Raw genomic sequence first — 20,537 nt, forward strand, 5'->3', positions numbered from 1 at the left:
TCAGTCTTGCAAATGAAAGGTATCCTGGTCACTGGAATTCTCACCTAATTTTAACAAAATCAACTTGAGTTTGAAGCCCGGGTGGGGAAGTGCTGTCCCCGACTATATGAAGTAGACACCACTTGCTGGGATTTCAAAAGTAGCTGTGATATCCGTTCTACGTGCCCTTCTCCAATACTCAAGGGCTGGACTCTTAATGATGTCAACATGTAATGTGCACTGTATACACTCACTCGTCGAGAGAGAATGACTCAAGGTGTGAGGAGAAACCAGACAAACAGGAAAGCAGCCATGCGGCGAGCCAACACCAACTATTGCCCAAACTCTGCAGTTCTCTATACATTAAGGTGTTATCGGCCAAATTAATAAGAACTTGCACATGCACGTTGCACATCTGCGAGTACCAAATGGATTTCTGTCGTGAAAGATGTCGATAGCACAATCTGGATAAAATATGGGCAAATATATATTTTTAAAAAAGAGCCGATATACGCAGTCTGTTCGAGTTTACTTTTAATTTCGAGCAATTTGTAGAATAACACAACACGCGTGATGGTACGAGCTGCTCGTCAAGGAAGCCACGCAGCGCGGTTTGGGGGCGAGCAGACAAGGACCGCAAATAAGCCTGGTGGATAACGGCCGTCTCAGCCCTGTGGTGCCAACAAGCACACGCCCTGCTAATCACACACAACTGGCAGGTTGTTGGGTCACAATACCACCATGGACTTTCTTCTTCTTCACCAACCTCCTAAGGCAGATGTTAAGTTCATGTTGGGATGGTGTTGGTGGTGATGTTGATTTGACATTGGTGCTGGGTTAATGTTGTACTACTACTTAGTGATGCAGGATGTATGTTGAGTTGATGTGTAGTTGATGTTGAGTTGATGTCACGTCTCGTGCTGGGGGTGCTCCAGGGGGTCGGCTGCTGCGTTTAGTAGATGGGGTGCGCAGGCTCCAGCACCTCCTTAAACTTTCTCTTCTCTGTAGCAAAAAGAACCACGGCACAGCTTGGTCATTTTCCCCTCTCAGCCCGATGAGCGTGCGAGTTCATGCGTACGGGTTCATGCGTGCGGGTTCATGCGTGCGGGTTCATGCATGCGGGTTCATGTGTGCGGGTTCATGTGTGCGAGTTCATGTGTGCGGGTTCAAGCGTGCGGGTTCATGTGTGCGAGTTCATGTGTGCGTGTTCATGTGTGCGGGTTCATGCGTGCGGGTTCATGTGTGCGGGTTCATGTGTGCGTGTTCATGTGTTACGTTAGCGCAAATAGTGAAGCACGGTGAGGTTGCGGATGAATACAGCGGAGCGTGGCGCAAGGTGGTGGGGCCACATTCAGTACAGTTTCTGTTCAATTAGTTTAATCATGGGTAGTGTTAGGGTAGATATTCGATTAAATCAAAGACTCATAGGAAGTACGGGATTTTGTCTTGATTTTGGGGGCAAATTGTGCAGTTTCCGAAATACGGGAAAATCGGGTTACGGATATTTCTTGGGAACCTAACCCTTCCGTAACCCGCGGACTGCCTGTACATTAAACCCCCCACCCCCTCTCGTCTTCGCACCCGATTGGCTCACAAGTGACGACATAACATTTATTCCTCTATTCAGACCGAAACCGGAGGATTTCTCCACAAGCGGCCGCCTGATCAGGCTGGTTGTAATTACCAGCGAAACGTCGTACTCGAATTGGAAATGTTGTGGGTTTACTCGTCAACACACCGGTGTGCTGAACTAGTAACAAAATAGCGCGTTTTGTTTAATTGACAAACATTACTAATTGGCTGTGTCGGTGTTGGTGGCGGGTATAACGATGAATTTATATTTACGTGATCTAACCCAAAAAATATCTTCTGGAAAATATTGGTTGCTAAAGCCTATGTGTTAAACTGACATTCGTCAATACCACTGCACAGTGTACTGAAGTGCCACCTATTGCATATATTTTGTTCACTTAAGGCCACTGTTATTAACGAACATGTTGAGTGAGAATAGGTTTTCCCCTTTTTTCTGGCAACAAAACAGGTGTTAAGATGTTAAAACACCAAACTGAAACCTTTCACAAGGAATCATGTCAGCATTAACCACAATACTTGTGATCAGAATGCAAACAAAAAAACATTCTCTGATAATATATGCATTGTCTTTGAAACTGATTGGTCCACACTAGAGACAGCTTTCTTTTGAGCCTAGTCTCAAACGGTGTTAGACCAGAGGATGCCAAAAGGCCAGAAAAAAGGGGAAAACCTATTCTCTTATTTTGGTACTGGCAAAGGAGGTCCCATGATGAACGTGTTGAGTGTTTTTATTATCTGCGCCACTGCCAAAGCAGTAGCAAGCAGCAGAATGATGTTCACTGGATGTTTAACATCCACTGTAATTCAGACGACGTCATTTTATGGTTCGTACACCTGCAACCATATGATGTCAATGTGTTAAGCGCTGCTGCACAGTATTCACGCACTCTTGTTAAGAGAAAACAATTCAAGCGGCGTGAGGAGAAACCACAGAACCAGCGGTCACATGGTGTCAACGATCTGTAATCTACTATATATGAGGGTATTATTGGCCAATTAACGATCGTTTACATGTGAGAGGAAACCAAAGTAACACCCTATCCAATAGAGACACAACAGATGGACCCCAAATCTTTGCTGTACAGCATTCTCATGGGAACGCACGGGAATAGCGCCACCTGGACGCCCACTGGAGGAAGGGCGTTTTACGACATTGGTATGATCCACCAATCCTCGCCTCTACAGTGATGGATTACAGGCCACCGCCTGCCAGGCTAAACGAGTTCATGGCTAAAGAGGTTCATAGGCAAGGACTTTCCATGTTAGATATGGGACCTATATTTTTATTTTACTTTTATTAATTAAAATTTTTTACCTACGTGACTTTACCGAATAACCTAAGAATATGAATCCTTGCAGTCACGAAAGCTTCAAATCTAAAATATGGGACCTAGTTCGACGCCGAGTTACATTATGCAAAACACGAAATTATTATCATGGAAGTTTTACGATCCAGCAACAATTTCGGCTGCCTCAACAGCGCTGAATCACAGGCAGCAGCTGCGTGCAAGCAGCAGTGTAGCCGCCACTACTACCACCTTGGAAGGGGCTTAGACCTGCAAACCTCGCCAACGGTTCGGCCGCCCCTGTGCTCGTGCGCGTGTCTCACCCTCCGGCTTGAAGTCTTGTGGGTGCTGCGCCACGTACAGAGCCACGTCGCGGTTGGCCCTGGCCTGCATGTAGTTTGCGCGCTTCTGCAGGTAGTAGCCGGCCACCCAGCACGCGGTGAACATGAACGCCTGCCGATGAAGGCCTGCCGCACCACAATCGACATCATCCGTTGCTGGATGAAGGCCTCCTACGGCCGTCAACCATCTTTCTCTCTCACACGCGATTCTGGCGATGTGAACAATAGATCTGTAGCTCTTGGACACGTACTCTCATCGCGGACGACAGGAAGGCCCCGTTCTCTGCGTTGGATGCTACTCCTTCGTTAGTCTTGACCACTGTACGTCATCCCTTCTAGCAGTAACACGTCCTGCCCAGGCCCACTCACTTTGCTTGACAATGTTACATCTTTAATTGCCCATACCGGATTCCCCAATACTGTACATGTTTTTGCGTCCTGTCCCTTGATGCACTGTAATTAAAAAAAAAAATTAACCCGTAAAAACAAAGTTTTTCACTATAAATCCTTTATATGCGTGGCGGCTAGAGTCCTCTCGTCCTCTGGCTTGAGATTGCTGCCACCTAGGGGTCAGATGATTGCCTGCCACCATTAAGCAATTGGTAATTAAATATAATTTATTTTTTCCTTAAAAGTGTACAATTTTGGAAAAAAATAATTCACGAAAATAAATTGTCACGCACAACGAGTCTGTGTGCAAAATGTCAGCTCGATTGGATCACGGGAAGTGGGTAAAAAACGACTGAAAGATTTGCACGGTCGTAAGCAAGCAAGCAAGCGCGCAAGCAAGCAAGTGAACTTAATATAAAGGATTTAAAAATGCAGATCTCTATGCTTCTTAGCGTACTTTTCAACTTGTATCCCATTCGCTTTGTTGATGTCCATGCAGATCCATGTCACAGCAGGCGATTTGTACCAATTGCAAACGTTCTGCTTGAGGCACTGCGTCAGTCACGACTTTTTTTTCTCCACCCCCACTAATGTCAAATTAAGAAATCGGCATATTGGCATCACCAGACGAATACATTTCCATTTGGAGGTTTTGGACAACAACGAACCACCATGCACACCTTGAGCATGGCCTCGAAATGTCACTCATCAATGCTTCTCTCTCTAAACTGCACGAACACATGCCCTACAAGGAGTGTTTACCACATGTCCGTCACCCACAAGGGTTTACAACATGGCTACGTGAAAATGCAACATTAAGGAGGTGACGCCTCGATAATAATTTGTCTACATTGGCATTCAAATGAGCCACAGTTCAGTTTCTTCAGCTGTCAGACAAGTACTACTGGGAGAAGTAGGCCTGTGGGAGAGGTGTCACTTGTATGCCACCGTACCCCTGACTGCTAGCTATCATGCAGCTCAGCAGTGAGTCTGACATAGTCTGGCGGCCTGCCCCATGGATTACACATCCTGCAATCTGGCCTCACTGCAGATTGCTGCTGGCTCAAGGTTTTAGCTGCCGCGGTGTTCTCTCTGTTCGTGCAGCTGCTGCCCGGACTTCAGTACTAACACTCGTCTGTACATCGGTCTACTGTTACAGCAGATGTTCAGTCGACACACTTTATATAGAGACTAGTTCACCGAGTTTTAATTGTGTTTTAAGATCATAACAGACGTGTTTTTGAATAACCAGTCAGGATGGATAACACGGTCAAGTATAAATATTGACTTAAAGCTTTTATGACTGCAGGAATTCATATTCTTTGGGTCTTTTGGTAAAGTCACGTAGATAGGTTCAAAGAAAATATTTTTTTTTTAAAAACTACGACGTTTCCATTGCAACACAAGCGTTCGTCATCAGGATGAAAAAAAGAGGGGGAAAGCTGCTGAGGCAGACTGTTTTAAAGGTTTAAAATGGGTGTAGCCCAAGGGTCATAAACGAAGTGGGCAGGGCTAGTGATGTTAATGTGAGAGATTAGCATATTCTCAGGTTTTTTCGGTAAAGTCACGTAGGTAAAAACATTAAAATTAATGAAAGTAAAATAAAACAAAACAAAATAAAATTCACGACGTTTCGGAGGCAACACAAGTCTCCGTCATCAGGTGGGACCGTCACAGCCGAATTAGCTGCATCAAGTGAAGCAATGATTCAAGATGTAATCCCTTATAAGCAAGTTGAAGGGAGGTGGAGAGGGGGGGGAGCTTATCAGGCTGTGGTAGCCAATGAATGGAAACGTATCGGGAGGGAGGAGGAGCGGTGATCAAAGACTGCACGCAGTGCTCAACACAATGAATGGAGACGTGTCGGGACGGAGGGCGAGCGGCGATCAAAGACTGCACGCAGTGCTCAACACAATGAATGGAGACGCGCCGGGACGGAGGGCGAGCGGTGATCAAAGACATCACGTAGTGCTCAACACAATGAATGGAAACGTGGCGAGCGGTGATCAAAGAACAATGAAGAGATTACTGTTAAACACTGTGGATGTTAACACTCGGTGAAGTAAATTAAAATAGTGCCTGTCAGATAAGATGGTCCAAAAAGTGTAATTAAGTCTTTTTTGCGTGGTTAATAACATCTTTCCAGTGATTACTGAGTTTGTACCCATCATCACGGTTGAAATTATGTCTGTGTTTGTATATTTGTATGGCTTCGTGTACAAACCTTTGATGGTAGCCCGGAGGTTTGCAGAGAACCTTGGTCTCGGAAAAGACAATTTCATGAGAGCCCGCCGAGTTGTAGCAATGATCGGCAACGGCCGAAGAATCAGTTCTGCCGTGTTTCAGATCTGACTTGTGCTCGCGGACACGATCAGCAACATGACGTTTTGTTTCTCCAATGTAGCAATCACCACAAATGCAACTCAATTTGTAGACTCCAGGATACTGTAAGTCAGGAACGACATCCTTCTACCATCAAAGGTTTGTACACGAAGCCATACAAATATACAAACACAGACATAATTTCAACCGTGATGATGGGTACAAACTCAGTAATCACTGGAAAGATGTTATTAACCACGCAAAAAAGACTTAATTACACTTTTTGGACCATCTTATCTGACAGGCACTATTTTAATTTACTTCACCGAGTGTTAACATCCACAGTGTTTAACAGTAATCTCTTCATTGTTCTTTGATCACCGCTCGCCACGTTTCCATTCATTGTGTTGAGCACTACGTGATGTCTTTGATCACCGCTCGCCCTCCGTCCCGGCGCGTCTCCATTCATTGTGTTGAGCACTGCGTGCAGTCTTTGATCGCCGCTCGCCCTCCGTCCCGACACGTCTCCATTCATTGTGTTGAGCACTGCGTGCAGTCTTTGATCACCGCTCCTCCTCCCTCCCGATACGTTTCCATTCATTGGCTACCACAGCCTGATAAGCTCCCCCCCCCTCTCCACCTCCCTTCAACTTGCTTATAAGGGATTACATCTTGAATCATTGCTTCACTTGATGCAGCTAATTCGGCTGTGACGGTCCCACCTGATGACGGAGACTTGTGTTGCCTCCGAAACGTCGTGAATTTTATTTTGTTTTGTTTAATTTTACTTTCATTAATTTTAATGTTTTTACCTACGTGACTTTACCGAAAAAACCTGAGAATATGAATCATTGCAGTCACGAAAGCTTCAAATCTAGAGATTAGCATGTTCATGGCAGATGGCAGAGCAGCAACGGCGAGCGAGGAGGCTGTTAGTGGGAAATTTAACCTGTTAATGTAAAATCAGAGCCGAAAATAATAACTAACATCGGAAGGTGGTAGGATGGGAACATCACAGCCAGTTCTGACTTAAACTGGTTGATAACGTCATTCCAATGACTGTTCAGTTTATACCCAAAGACGAAGGTACTTTGCAAACCCACTGGTTATCAACAAAGATTCGTTCACGAAGCCATCCACATATAGACACAGACACAACTTCAATCGAGAACTAATCTCTCACAGTCACATAGCCACCTCCGCACCCTCCGATCTCACACGAACATCACCAGCCTCGCTCACTTCGTTTATGATCCTTGGGCTACACCCATTTTAAACCTTTAAAACAGTCTGCCTCGGCAGCTTTCCCCCTTTTTTCATTCTTGATGGCGAACGCTTGTGTTGCGATTAAAACGTCGTAGTTTTTTAAACATTTTTATTTTTATTTTCTTTGAACCTATCTACGTGACTTTACCGAAATACTCAAAGAATACGGTCAAGTTTAACTGTACAAAGCTGCGTGTAAAACTAGGCCTCAAGCTAGTAAACAAGAACAAAAATAAACGAATTGGTTGAGAAAGTAAAGCGGGATTAAATCCCTATATGTAGCCTGTCCGACTGGGTTCAGTCGGCGTTTGAACCTAGCGGACACTGTTACACACTCTTTGAACCTAGCGGACACTGTTACACACTTTTTCAAGGCACGACACTTAATTCTTTAATGCAGCTGGCGGTGGACGATCTGTTCGAGGGGGGGGGGGGTCAAGTTTTGACACATGTTTGCGCAAGTACTAAATGGATGGCCCCTTGCCAAACACGAGAAGCTGGTTGGAGCTGCTTGAACCACGCGTGGCCGAACTCAACCTCGACTCTGAGTCAGCACCTGCTACTCCCTACACCTGGACCTCAGCTCGGTTAGGGGGTTCCACACAGCCCTCTCATCCAGCACTTGCAGTAGCTAGTTGGCTAGTGGCTAGGCAGTAATCTCGTCTCACCACATCCACGAGTGAACTGGTGAAAGATGTTCGCAGCAGCTCACCCGAGCGCCACGCGGGCCGGTGCTGGGCCGCGTTGGCCGCCAGCGCGGAGCCCCATCCCGTGAGGCCCAGCACCAGGCTGCTCACGTTCAGCAGCGACGGCGGCTGCAGCGACTTCGCCTCGTCCGGCACCACGATCATCGCGGTATGGCGGAGGGGACGTTAGTGTATGGTGGAGGTGATGTTAGTGTATCGTGGTGATGGTGTATGGTGGAGGGGACGTTAGTGTATGGCGGAGGTGATGTTAGTGTATCGTGGTGATGGTGTATGGTGGAGGGGACGTTAGTGTATGGCGGAGGTGATGTTAGTGTATCGTGGTGATGGTGTATGGTGGAGGGGACGTTAGTGTATGGCGGAGGTGATGTTAGTGTATCGTGGTGATGGTGTATGGTGGAGGGGACGTTAGTGTATGGCGGAGGTGATGTTAGTGTATCGTGGTGATGGTGTATGGTGGAGGGGACGTTAGTGTATGGCGGAGGTGATGTTAGTGTATCGTGGTGATGGTGTATGGTGGAGGTGACGGTGATGTTAGTGTATCGTGATGATGGTGTATAGTGGAGGTGATGTTGATGTTTCTCGCTGGGTCGCGCTCAGAGGCCGCGCCTGCAGTATTCTCAACCTGGGAAGGTCAACATCGATTCCGAACGTCTCACAGTCATCGAGAAGGGGAATCGATTCCTTGTTCGGCTCGCCTCACTGTCCCAGTCTTACCGGAAATGACGATGGTTTAGTCTAGAATCGTAAATAAAGTAAATGGAATCGATCATAGATTCGTATTGTTTATTTACACCTGTTGACAATGTCTAACTTATAACATCGCTACTACCAGTACAGTGTACGCTACACGTTCTGTTCCGTGCCGTGTCGCCAAAGTGAATACAATCTGACGAAGCGAATAATCGAGATGTGACGCACGCTCGCGCGAATCGTGAGCATTGGAATCGATGCGCAGGAATCGACATCGCCGGCTCCTGCCTGTCGCGTGACGTCACGGGGGCCTAGCGTGGAGCGGTGCGGGCCTCGGCTAAAGTTTCTCTGGGAAATAACCACACCAGTGATCCTACTACTAGTAGTACTAATAACGATCATTATACTCGGCAGATGTTCTAACAGTCGTTAGAGATACAGCGGTGACACAGCGGCCATGCCGAAGAAGAAGACGGGAGCGCGGAAGAAGCTGGAGAGCCGCAAGCAGCGGCAGAAGGCGCAAGAACTTGACAAGGGCCGCGTGGACGTGGCGAGGCACCCTTGCAACGCGCCCATGGTAAGTCACCCACCCACCATGTCACCCACTCTAGTCACCCACCCACCCTAGTCACCCACCCTAGTCACCCACCCTAGTCACCCACCCTAGTCACCCACCCTAGTCACCCACCCACCCTAGTCACCCCTTCCATAGTCACCCACCCTAGTCACCCACCCACCCTAGTCACCCACCCACCATAGTCACCCACCCATAGTCACCCACCCTAGTCACCCACTCCATAGTCACCCACCCTAGTCACCCACCCTAGTCACCCACCCACCCTAGTCACTCCTCCCATAGTCACCCACCCTAGTCACCCACTCCATAGTCACCCACCCACCCTAGTCACCCACCCACCCTAGTCACCCACCCACCATAGTCACCCACCCATAGTCACCCCTCCAATAGTCACCCACTCCATAGTCACCCACCCTAGTCACCCACCATAGTCACCCACTCCATAGTCACCCACCCACCCTAGTCACCCACCCTAGTCACCCACCCTAGTCACCCACCCTGGTCACCCCTCCCATAGTCACCCACCCTAGTCACCCATCCACCCTAGTCACCCACCCTAGTCACCCACCCACCCTAGTCACCCACCCACCCTAGTCACCCACCCACCCTAGTCACCCACCCACCCTAGTCACCCATCCACCCACCCTAGTCACCCATCCCATACTCACCCACTTCATAGTCACCCACCCACCCTAGTCACCCACCCCCAAAGTCACCCACCCGCTAGTCACCCACCCGCTAGTCACCCATCCCGCCAAGGCACCCATCCCATAGTCACCCATCCCATCATCACCCACCCCATAGTCACCCACCCCCATCGTAACCCACCCAAATACCCACCCAGTCACCCACCCCCTAGTAACTCTCCAAGCCACCCACCTAGTCACCCACCCAGTCATCCGTCTAATTACTCTCCCAGTCATTCACATAGTCACCCACCCAGTCACCCACCCAGTCATCCATCTAATTACTCTCCCAGTCATTCACATTGTCACCCACCCAGTTATCCATCTAATTACTGTCCCAGTCATTCACATAGTCACCCACCTAGTCACCACCCAGTCATCCATCTGATTACTCTCCCAGTCACCCACCCAGTCACCACCCCCCAGTCACCCACCTAGTCACCCTAGTCACTCACTATCTAGTCACTCACTATCTAGTCATCCACTCAGTTACCTTGTCACCCACTCATCCATCCACCTAGTCACCCACGTATTCGCCCACCCCATAGCCGTGACCCACCCAGTCACCCACCCAGTGACCCACCCAGTGACCCACCCAGTCACTCACCGAGTCACTCACTTTTCTACTCACTCGCACACTCGTTGATGAACGAATGCCCTCACCCGTACTATGGTGATGCATTCACTCGCGTTGTGACTATATCAGGAGTGGTTTTTAAAGGACCTCAAGCCACATGGGGGCGATTCTGAGGCTTGTAGAGGAGGTGCTTGGGGGTGATCGCGACCTCCTGGTTGCATTGACCACGTTGACCTCCAGACCGACTAACATTACATTTATCTTCTCTTGCAGGAATGCGACAAGTGCCAAAGGTAGGATCCAGACACACGGCCACAAACACTCAAGAGTTGTGTCAAAATCAACATGTCAATTCCACGGCTGGGTGCGGATAGACAGCATCGATGTGGGAGCATAGAAAGTGCAGTATAACAATGCTTGTGGTGGTCAGGGTACACGCTGAATGCTTTTGACGGCACTCGCATCCGCAGCGACCTGTGTAGAAGGATCCGTTGTACCTCACTGCTATGCTCCAACATCTATGCTCCCCACCTGCCAACCCAGCGTGAAGAATGGTCAAATGGTCCGCATGGTATTGGGAGGCCTTCATCTATCAGTGGGTTGAAAAAGGGTTGTACATTTGCACGATCTACACACACCACTCAAGAGGTCTGCACACACCACTCACACCTCACCTATACACCGCATAATAAAGGTTTTGTGGGTTGGATTGCGTAAATATCAATGTGTCGTTAACCGGCCACCACCCGACAGCCAATTAGTGACTACTTCAGCACACCGGTGTGTTGGAGAGTAAACCCACAACATTTACAATTTGAGTACGACGTTTCGCTTCATCATCATTGCCCATCGCATCGCGTCGTACATCACACACGTACCCTGGTAATTGGGAAAGCGTGTAACAATGCGTGAATCAAAATCCATATTAAGCAATGCGATAAATACATCCATAGAATTGTGCATGATAATCTGTTTAGGTCAATAGGACAAACACGCGTGCATTATTGGATCGGCTCATGTCTCGTCATTGAGTTGTGAGGGGGCGGTAGTCGTGCTGTTCTCAGGGTTATGTACGATTTAATCTCCCGAAGGAAACGCCCACGTTGCTGAAGATCCATGTTGCTTTTATAACGAAATGAAACGGCACCATTCAAGTGATTTTGTCCACTCGTCCCTTCCTCCGAACGCAGCTGCGGTGGTGAGACTTGTGTTGCACACGTGTCCTGTGACTAGGCGTGTTGCCTAAGTGTCGCTCTGCTTTCCCTCGAAGGCGACAGAAGAACAGGGCCTTCTGCTACTTCTGCAGCTCAGTGCAGAAGCTGCCCATGTGCGGCCAGTGTGGTAGGTGACTCACCGCCACTCCGCTACACCTAAGCTTTATATGGCTGCAACGGCATAATCTCCCCAATGTCGGTTGTCACGCTGTCAGAGAATTAAAACTATTAAACTATTTTTTATGTTACCAGGTAAGGCCCACGGAGCTATGTAGCTCTTTTTAAAACACGACCTGGCTACAAATGGTATCTCAACGAAGTGGCTTATTGCGTTGAAATCTATAACGTTGTCTCCGTGTCGCTCAGGAAAGACCAAGTGCATGCAGAAAAGCTCGGACTGTGTAGTTCGGCACCCTGGCGTGTTCAGCACGGGCCTCGCCATGGTGGTGAGTGCCTGGCCCGGGTTCTCGCACACACACAACACCGAGCGCTGCGACGTGGGTGTGTATCTGTGTGTGTATCAATGCGTGTGTGTATAATGTGGATGTGGAGAGCGGTGGTGAAGTGGTTAGCGTACTGCGCCAAGAACCATGTGACCCGAATTTGAATATCTTAGCTGGCACTGGACTTCCCCTAGGTCGACTCAGCCTCAAATTAGTACCTGGTGCAATGTATAAACATCACCACTTTGGAGACAAAGGCGGCCGGACGTGGTGCTAGCCACCAACCTTCTCATGTGCTGTGCCAGCCTTCATAGATGCTTGCTAAAAGCACTTTCCTCAACAGTCTGTTAAGGCTATACGGGGGATCTTTGTCTTTGTAACTGCATGCCTGGGTATATTGTATCATGTAACACTCCACCCCTCAACTCCTCATGAGTGATGGGGCAGTTTTGGAGAGAGTGCAAAGATTACATATTTGGGCAGTGTGCTTATGAGCAGCTCGGGTTTGGCAGCAGAGCACTCACTCCGAATCAGTTGCGCAGCATTATCTTCATCAGTTGCATAATGCTCTGTGAAAGCTACCTGGCGTGCCAATCCACACGAAGCTACAGGTGTTCTTGGCCAAAGTTATGCCCTGACCTCCCTTCTGTATACTTGCGAAACATGAACTCCTCTAATGGAGCATTTGCGCCAGTTATAAACATGCGTACAATCAATTTTTGGTTTAACCAGGCTGTAGCTCATAAATCCTTGAAAAATACGGACACGGTTCCGTTGGTGAGCTCCTCCAACAGTCAAGGCTACATTGGCTGGGTCATGTATCCCGCATGCCCAGTCACGGCATGCCCAAACAGTTTGTTTGACCCGGTTCATGGGACTAAACTGGTGGGATGCAGTACAGGAGGATATGGAGCTGAGTGGACTCGCCATAGATTGGTAACAGCGGTGTCAAAATCGGCCTCTGTGGAGGAGGCTCATGAAAGATGCTATTGGGCAGTTGGAGGCAGTCGCCCTCCAACAACAGCGGAGGGCAGAGGAGCGACACAACAACAAGTGGTGCGCCGGGCGGATAAAACGCAGCGAGTTGGCAGTGAGGAGAACTGGTGGTGCCTCTGCCAGTCATCTCAGTCAGTCAACCCATGGCACCTATGATCAGTCCCGTGACCCCCTGCCAGCGAGCCTTTGACATTTCACGTGGGCTCAAAGTGTACCTAGCCTGGCACAAGTGCCGTGATGATGTCATCGCCACTTAGTGGTGGATGGTGGCTGTTGTCGTTGTGCCCCTGTGTGTGTGTGTGGGGAGTGTGTAATGCGTGTGCCCCCACTTCTGCGTGCAGGGTGCCGTGTGCGACTTCTGCGAAGCGTGGATTTGCCACGGGAGGAAGTGCCTGAGCATCCACTCATGCCCGTGTCCTCTGGCTGATGCCGAGTGTGTGGAGTGCGAACGTGGCCTCTGGGACCACGGTGAAGCCCGCCCACGCGCACATGCGCACATACGTACACAACAACAATAACAGCCACCATTCACTACTAAGTGGTAGTGGCATTACCACAGCACATGTGCCAGGCTAAGTGCACTTAGAGGTTACGATAAGTGTGGATGTCTCTCGCTGCGGACACGAGGTCACGGTACAGATCCCCAGGTGTCATGGGTTGACTGACCGACTGACAAATGCAGCACCTTGACTCCCTACTGCCACCTTGCCGCATTTTAGTTGCCCCGGCACTCCGCTCATTGTGAGCATCGCTCTTTCGGCCTCTTCACATGTTCATGCACTGTATGCACACACACATACACTCACGTGTAGCCTACAATGCACTTTTAGCGGACATCTATTAACCCGGGGCCCATCACAGTAGATGTTAGCATGGCCAACACCATTTCTGGCCACCTTTGTCTCCCCAGTGCCAATGTTTTTCCACTGCACCAGGTACTGATTTTAGGCCGAGTCAACCTTGGGGTAGGCCCTTAGACATACACGCACAGAGCTAACCTGGATGTTTGTCATTATCTAGAGATCCTGTTATAGCCTTGTCTGCCAGTCACCTGTCTCAATTGATTGTTAAAGCCCCATCGCCTCCTACTGGCAGACTCATTCCCGCTGGTAAGTTGGTGCTGATGTACTAGTGCTGCACGTATGTATGTTGAACTTCTTTCGCACCGTACATAGCCAATAGTGCTAATAGGAGGTGCGGGGGAAGGACAACAAACTAAATACAAAAAGCGGCTCTCAAGAAATGAGTTTTCAATCTTGATGATTTAAAAGTGCATTGCTCCAGTGGCTTCCTAATATCAAAAGGGAGAGGGTTGGCCGTTATCAGGGGTTCCCATAGGCTAAAGAAAAACTGTGCTCTAAAATGTTCCATTACTTTGTGCAAGTGTTGCTCTTGATGTTGTGGTTATCAGAATCTGTATTTAGACTGGAGGAATCCGATAAGCTATGAGCTCTTTTTCACAGATATCCAGGAGGGGCAGGTCAGCAAGTTATAACAATGAATACAAAAAACGATAGAAGTGCAAAATAGGAAAAAGGTAAGCAAGTCGCTAAAAATAAATACATAAATAAGAATAAAATATATAAATTCCTGGCAATTTTTCAATACGAAATGCAAGCTCGGGCAAGGCAGTGAAACAACAACAAAACAGAGACCACAACAAGACAACACACAGTCCCGAAATAAAATTGCACATAAAAATTGAACTGTCGATACTGCACAGGTAAGAAGCCAGTGAGTAAGTGGCCATGTTCGTCTCGTCCCTCCCCCTGTGTTGTACAGGAGGCCGCATTTTCCGCTGCTCATTCTGCAGCAACTTCCTTTGTGAGGACGATCAGTTTGAACACCAAGCAAGCTGCCAGGTGCTGGAGGCCGAGACCTACAAATGTGAGGCTGTAAAGCAATAATCACAATGATGTTGAAGACTATGATTATTGTGATTTGTTTTGGATAGAGCCGCCCTGCTTTATTCATATAGCGGCGTCACTCATGCAGATCGCATCTCAAAATACTGAAGAATTTGTAATGAACAGTTTTTACAGAGAGGCACGGAAAACCACAGATGAGCGCTTGCGGAGGCAGCCATCAACTGGCGCCACCAATTGCACAAGCTCTGTGGTCCTATATTGGGATGTTGGGCAACTGTTAATGATTGTTTATACATGTGTAGTGGCCTCAAGGGGGCCACCACGGTGCAGAGACAGTGCCGTTTGTGGGGCGGTACTGTAGGGGTGGAGGACGGGTGTCGCCGTGAAGAGGGTCGCACCAGGACGTGACCGCGGGGTGAACCCGGGGGGGGACTTGTGACCGGACGAGAGGGGGCAGGGGGGCCCCAGTCGGGAGTGAGAGGATCACGTGATGGGGGATCCAGAGTCCCCACGAGGGTTCTGGAAGGGAGGCGTGGCCAGGGGCGGAGCCAGCCAGGCCACGGGGGATATAAGCGAGGTCCTGGGAGGGACCCGAGTTCAGCTCCGGGAATGAAGTCGTCGTCCTCGATTCACGGTCCTCGGTCTCCACGTGTGGACCAGGCAGCTCCTTGGCTGTCCGGGTCCGGTTATAGAATAGCGCGCGAGTATTAGTGTAGTTAGCCGTGGTGGTCACCACCCTATGTTATTATCCTGTTAAGAGTTACCCGTTGTGTTAAATACAAGTGTTGCCTCCAAGTACAAGTCTATCTAATTAGCGCACTACACATGTGTTAAAAAAGCGAGATTACCCGGATAAAACCCACGTGTGTGAAGGGGGTAACGGTACTGTACAGATTTAATCCAATTGCTGTACTGCCACCTAACCCTGAATTTCATGGCAGATGCATAATACTTGATTTAAAAATGGAAATGTTTAAAACTCAGATCTAAATGACGGAGGCATAATCACGGCGATACACTCCGCTGCTGACACAATCACCTGGCTGGACCACCTCAATGTTAATTACAGTTCTTGCTCTACATCAACATCTGCCATACGGAGAAGAAGTGCCCAGTGTTTATTTTTGTTATCGTGCTCATTGTATGAATTGTTAACAAGTCCCTGTCCATTGCCCAGGTGTATCCTGCAATCGCCTCGGCCAGCACTCCTGCCTGAGATGCAAGGTATGATCACGATCGGCAGCCTTGTTTATCCACTGCGTTTTTATGTTTGTTTGTGGTGTGTGTGCTTGTGCTGATGTTGTTAAAGACTCAAGAACGTAAGAACACGTGGTGGCATACAGATTTCATTTCTAGCCACAAATATCAGTGGCAAGTGATATCAGAACCGGTCCTGTGTCTTCTCTAGGTTGACTCAGCCTTAAATGAGTAGCTGGTGTGAACGAGAACTAGGGAAACGGGTGGCTAAGCATGGTAGTCGGCACCACTCCATTGTGTGCCATGCCAGCCTTAAAAAGGTGCTCGATATCAGCACTTGCTTTGACAGTTTTGATGGCTGTGCGGGGGATCTTTGTCTTGTCTTCGTGTGTGCTGGATTCAATGAATGTGTGTATATGTATATCTATAAGTGTATGTACATATGTGTGTGTGATGTGCATCATTTGTTCGTGTGTTGTGCAGGCGTGCTACTGTGCGGATCACGTGCGGAGTAAAGTGTTCAAGCAGGAGAAGAACCACAATCCGCCCTGCCCCAAGTGTGGCCACGAGACCCAGCAGACAAAGGACCTCAGCATGTCCAGTATGTTCTTTGTGGACGACACGCACACCATTTATCAAACTTGGACTGCGAGGCTGGCACACGATGGCATACTATTCTTAAAATTACATCACGGGGTTCTCCAACGTCTACTGGGAAGTAAATAACACGTAATATTTCATGGTTTATATGTCCGTAGTATTAACCAGGATGGCCTGCCAGACCTCTGCAGAAAGTGGCAAACGCACTCCAGCTTAACCCCACCTGAGGACCCGGAGACTCGCGTGCAGATTTGATTGCCCATCATCTCTGCACGGCAGCGGCTTTAAATGTGGACGCCTCGTCAGTCCACAACATGATGTGTTCGGTGATGTTCAGCGGTGGGCGGACCTCCGGTTGACACCTCCGTGTCGCCCCATCCTCCCTCGTCGTGTACCGCCCCACCCCCTCCCCACCCCACAGCGCGGAGCGTGAAGTTTGGCCGCCAGTCGGGCGTGGGCGACGATGGCGGGGAGGACGACGACAGCTACGGCGGCTACGGCGGCTACGGTGGCTACGGGGCCACTGGGACCTCTGCCTGGGGAGGCTGGGGCGGGGCCACCGCCTCCCGCTCCCCTGACGATGACGACGATGAGGAAGATGACGACGACGACGACGATGACGACGAAGAGGAGGAGGAGGAAGAGGAAGAGGAGGGCAAAGCCGGTGACGGCAAGGTGGCCGACAAGGTGAAGGAGGCGATGCCCGCAGGAGGAGAGGAGGTGGAGAGTCCGTTCGGAGCAATGAACCTGGGCCGCACATACGCCAGCGGCTATGCCCACTATGAGGAGGAGCAACCCGAGTAGCAGCGATGACCGCTGTACCTGGGCTCAATTACAGTTGTAATCATGTCGTTAATCATAATGAACTGCAATCGCAGTGGCATCGCGGTCATAATTTGAGCTCACATTGCCACTGTCATTGTAATGATAATTGACCCCTAGGTCTGATTGTGGTGGCGGTCGAGGTGGTGGTGGTGGTGAAGGGGCTTGAGGTTATTCTACACGTAGCAATGTTTACAATGCGAGTCTTGCCCTCCAAGTGTGCGTGTCCTTGCTTGAATTCAGTGATTCTCATGTTGCGTTCCCATCACCAAATGGGAACCAGGCTACCCTGACCCAGGGAATGGCACCAGGAACTGTTCTAGAGCCAGGTCCACACCTGAACGATCAGTTCTGGAACGTGGTCACATCACGCAAATTACGGTCATCCTCGCAGCAGCGGCTTTTGGCTAGCCATCGAACAAAGGTGGTCACTGCATCACGCGCTTTCAGATGTGCTTCTGCGGCTACCTGGAACACTTCCAATTATAGGAAGCCACTGGAGCTACGCACTTCTAAATCTAAATTGAAAACTCATTTCTATCGAACCGCTTTTTGTGTTTAGTATCTTGTCCTTCCCCCGCACCTCCGATTAGCACAGTTAGCTACATATGGTCCGAAATAAATTATTCAACTAAATGTGCACCCACGCATGGTGAATGGTGGGGCTCCCCTTGGCCTCAGCCCTTCTCCCTGTGCTCTACCCGGTCGTTTAATGGTGGTCAGGGAAACGTTTGTTAAAAAAAAGATTCTGACACGCTAATTTAGCTACAGACGAGGTCAGACTAATTTGCATTCAAATTTATTTTTGTTATTTTTCCCCCGTATATCTGAAACGTTCATCTGAAAGGTGTTCAAAGATTTATGGATAGACATACATTCTTTGAAATACACTTGACACAAAGAGGAACGTGGATCGGAGGGAAGAGACACAAATTTGAGACAATATTGACCATTAAGGAAAGTAAATGGGTATCGACAGGACACGTCACTGTAAGGGATAATGACCAACGGACAAGACTGGCGATGGGAACGGCAGGCAAAGAGAATGTGCCTGAGAGACGGAGCAGTGAGGTCAGCAGAGCGAGATGGATTGTGGCATCGCGAGCATGAGGGAGATGGCATGGGGAGGTCTTCATCCAGCAGTGGATAGACCATGGCTGCTGATAATATGAAGCATGTCGCTGGGTTGAACACAAGCGTGTCTCTTCAGAGTTGAACTCGAGACATCACAGCTGAATTCAGGGTCGACTCGAGTCCGAGAGGTCGTGTGGTTAGAAAATGTGGCCCTGCCTCTGTCTTTGGCAACCAGTAGGATTGGTACATCGGAGAAGTTTTTTAGTTCAACAAACGGTTACTGAGCACAGGCCCATTTATGTCAAGCGATCGTCGATAACACGATTAACATAATTGTAATAGGTAAGAGTTCATATGATTCTTCATTTGGAAATACATGTTATCTGGTCAAACGCTGTTCTGGCACGGTTCCCCAGTTCTCGTGGAAATTTGACATCTCCAAGCCTGAATTTTGCCTGGAATGTTTTCGTGAAATTAAAGAAACGTCAAGCGGCGACAGAGCAATGAAATGTAACCTGAAACCAAACTGCCATTGAATGCCATCACTTGCTTAACGTGACCCAACACCTCAAAGTTCCACTTCTTCAAGTAAATTGCCATTAGTTCCTGTGATGTCATTTCTCATGATGTCACTGTCAACTCTCAGTTATCCAGGGTAATGGGAGGGAGGGGTTGCCTAGATGAAACAATACGGATAATGTAAAACAAGAAAATTACTTATTTAAATATTTGTTCACCTACATATAATGGCGGTGAGATCGGATGCCATTCATTTGTATCCAAGTAATCGGTTACTTGCTGACGTATTTACAGTTACGTGAGAACTTAATAATTAACCCGCGGGTGCATGAACATTTTTTTATTTTCTGCAAGGTTAATCTGCAACCTGGATAAGCCACCCTCGGATATCGACAATGTACTATTTCCCATTGTATAATTCCTGTGAAGGCTCTACAGTGTGGAATGAGCACACGGTTGACGGCAGAGCATTGAGACGGCTGCGACACTAAAGTCATCACTGACCAATGACGGACACACCTCCGTTGCACTCCTGTTTGCAGATTGGCACGCGATGTTACGCAGATCAACTCTTGGTGACAGTCGTTCTCTTACCATTCTGTAAACTCGCTCTGTGGTAATGAGCACACGTCAAGTGATATTTTGGGCACGTTCAGTAAAACGCTCGCAATTAACTGTTGGCCAGTGTTGTTATTTGAGCATGAAAGGCGGATATGCTGAGTGTGTCGACGGGGCAAACTGCTGAGTACAAACTAGGATTGTTTAATAAAGTTGTAATTTTGCCCAGCATTACAATAACAAATAAATCCCACCTTGTGTGCAAATGCATGTGCTTCAGTTCAATAAAGTGGATAAAATTGACAGTCATATGTAGTTTGAAATCTATTTTAACCTCATTTAAATCATGCCACTGGCATCTTATGATAAGGCAGACATCTCTTATGATGAGCAGTACACCACATTGTGCCAGAACATGACTGGAAGATGTCAGAACTACTCGCGAATTAACTTCAATACGAATGGAAATATTAACGCAGGATGGCCTCACCCCATTCTTAACGCTTCAATTCTGAAGTAATCTGTAGAAATCCACTGATGCATACAATTGAGAGCACTCAACCTGCAGAGGTCCGAATCCCACCGACCCAGCAGGAGCACGTTGACCAGCAATCGTGATTCTCCAAGCTTCCTCGGCCTCTTCCCACGTGTCACCATAACCCTCTCTTGCTGAACAAGAGCAGAATTTACTTTGTGTCGCGTCCATATAATAGCTTGGACAGTTCGTTAATACAGTCGATTAATCAAAAAATTGTATGGTCTACTTATTTTGTAGTCGATTACTCAGGCCCCTTTACAAATGACGTTAATCGTGACCTCTGAAGGCAGGAAC

The 20,537-nt window shown here is 48.4% G+C and overlaps 2 protein-coding genes across 2 annotated transcripts; one reads left to right on the forward strand and one right to left on the reverse strand.

The window, feature by feature from the left end:
- Window positions 1-496: 496 nt before the first annotated feature.
- Window positions 497-8,608, reverse strand: NDUFC2 (NADH:ubiquinone oxidoreductase subunit C2). The gene is made up of 3 exons (XM_078618596.1): window positions 7,890-8,608; window positions 3,182-3,325; window positions 497-981 (listed from the first exon to the last, which is right to left on the reverse strand). The coding sequence occupies exons 1-3, from the start codon at window positions 8,026-8,028 to the stop codon at window positions 932-934; spliced, it is 333 nt and encodes a 110-aa protein (XP_078474722.1). The 5' UTR covers window positions 8,029-8,608; the 3' UTR covers window positions 497-931.
- A 252-nt stretch (window positions 8,609-8,860) lies between these two features.
- On the forward strand, window positions 8,861-20,008 carry ZNF330 (zinc finger protein 330). The gene is made up of 9 exons (XM_078618595.1): window positions 8,861-9,151; window positions 10,688-10,707; window positions 11,685-11,755; window positions 11,995-12,074; window positions 13,409-13,535; window positions 14,850-14,954; window positions 16,113-16,159; window positions 16,616-16,733; window positions 17,154-20,008. Exons 1-9 carry the CDS (start codon window positions 9,032-9,034, stop codon window positions 17,534-17,536), a joined length of 1,071 nt encoding a protein of 356 aa, XP_078474721.1. The 5' UTR covers window positions 8,861-9,031; the 3' UTR covers window positions 17,537-20,008.
- Window positions 20,009-20,537: the final 529 nt, after the last annotated feature.

This window comes from Lampetra planeri, chromosome 58 (assembly GCF_965212315.1).
Source record: "Lampetra planeri chromosome 58, kcLamPlan1.2.h2, whole genome shotgun sequence".
Classification (NCBI taxonomy): Eukaryota; Metazoa; Chordata; class Hyperoartia; order Petromyzontiformes; family Petromyzontidae; genus Lampetra; species Lampetra planeri.

Excerpts from the sequence above, each read along its gene's own strand:
- NDUFC2 (XM_078618596.1), bottom strand. The coding sequence starts at position 8,028 with ATGATCGTGGTGCCGGACGAGGCGAAGTCGCTGCAGCCGCCGTCGCTG. Across the intron at positions 3,326-7,889 it reads CCGGCCCGCGTGGCGCTCGG|GCCTTCATCGGCAGGCGTTC; the intron begins GTGAGCTGCTGC and ends GTGGTGCGGCAG. Across the intron at positions 982-3,181 it reads ACAAGACTTCAAGCCGGAGG|AGAAGAGAAAGTTTAAGGAG; the intron begins GTGAGACACGCG and ends TTTTTGCTACAG.
- ZNF330 (XM_078618595.1), top strand. The coding sequence starts at position 9,032 with ATGCCGAAGAAGAAGACGGGAGCGCGGAAGAAGCTGGAGAGCCGCAAG. Across the intron at positions 10,708-11,684 it reads GAATGCGACAAGTGCCAAAG|GCGACAGAAGAACAGGGCCT; the intron begins GTAGGATCCAGA and ends TTTCCCTCGAAG. Across the intron at positions 16,160-16,615 it reads ACTCCTGCCTGAGATGCAAG|GCGTGCTACTGTGCGGATCA; the intron begins GTATGATCACGA and ends TGTGTTGTGCAG.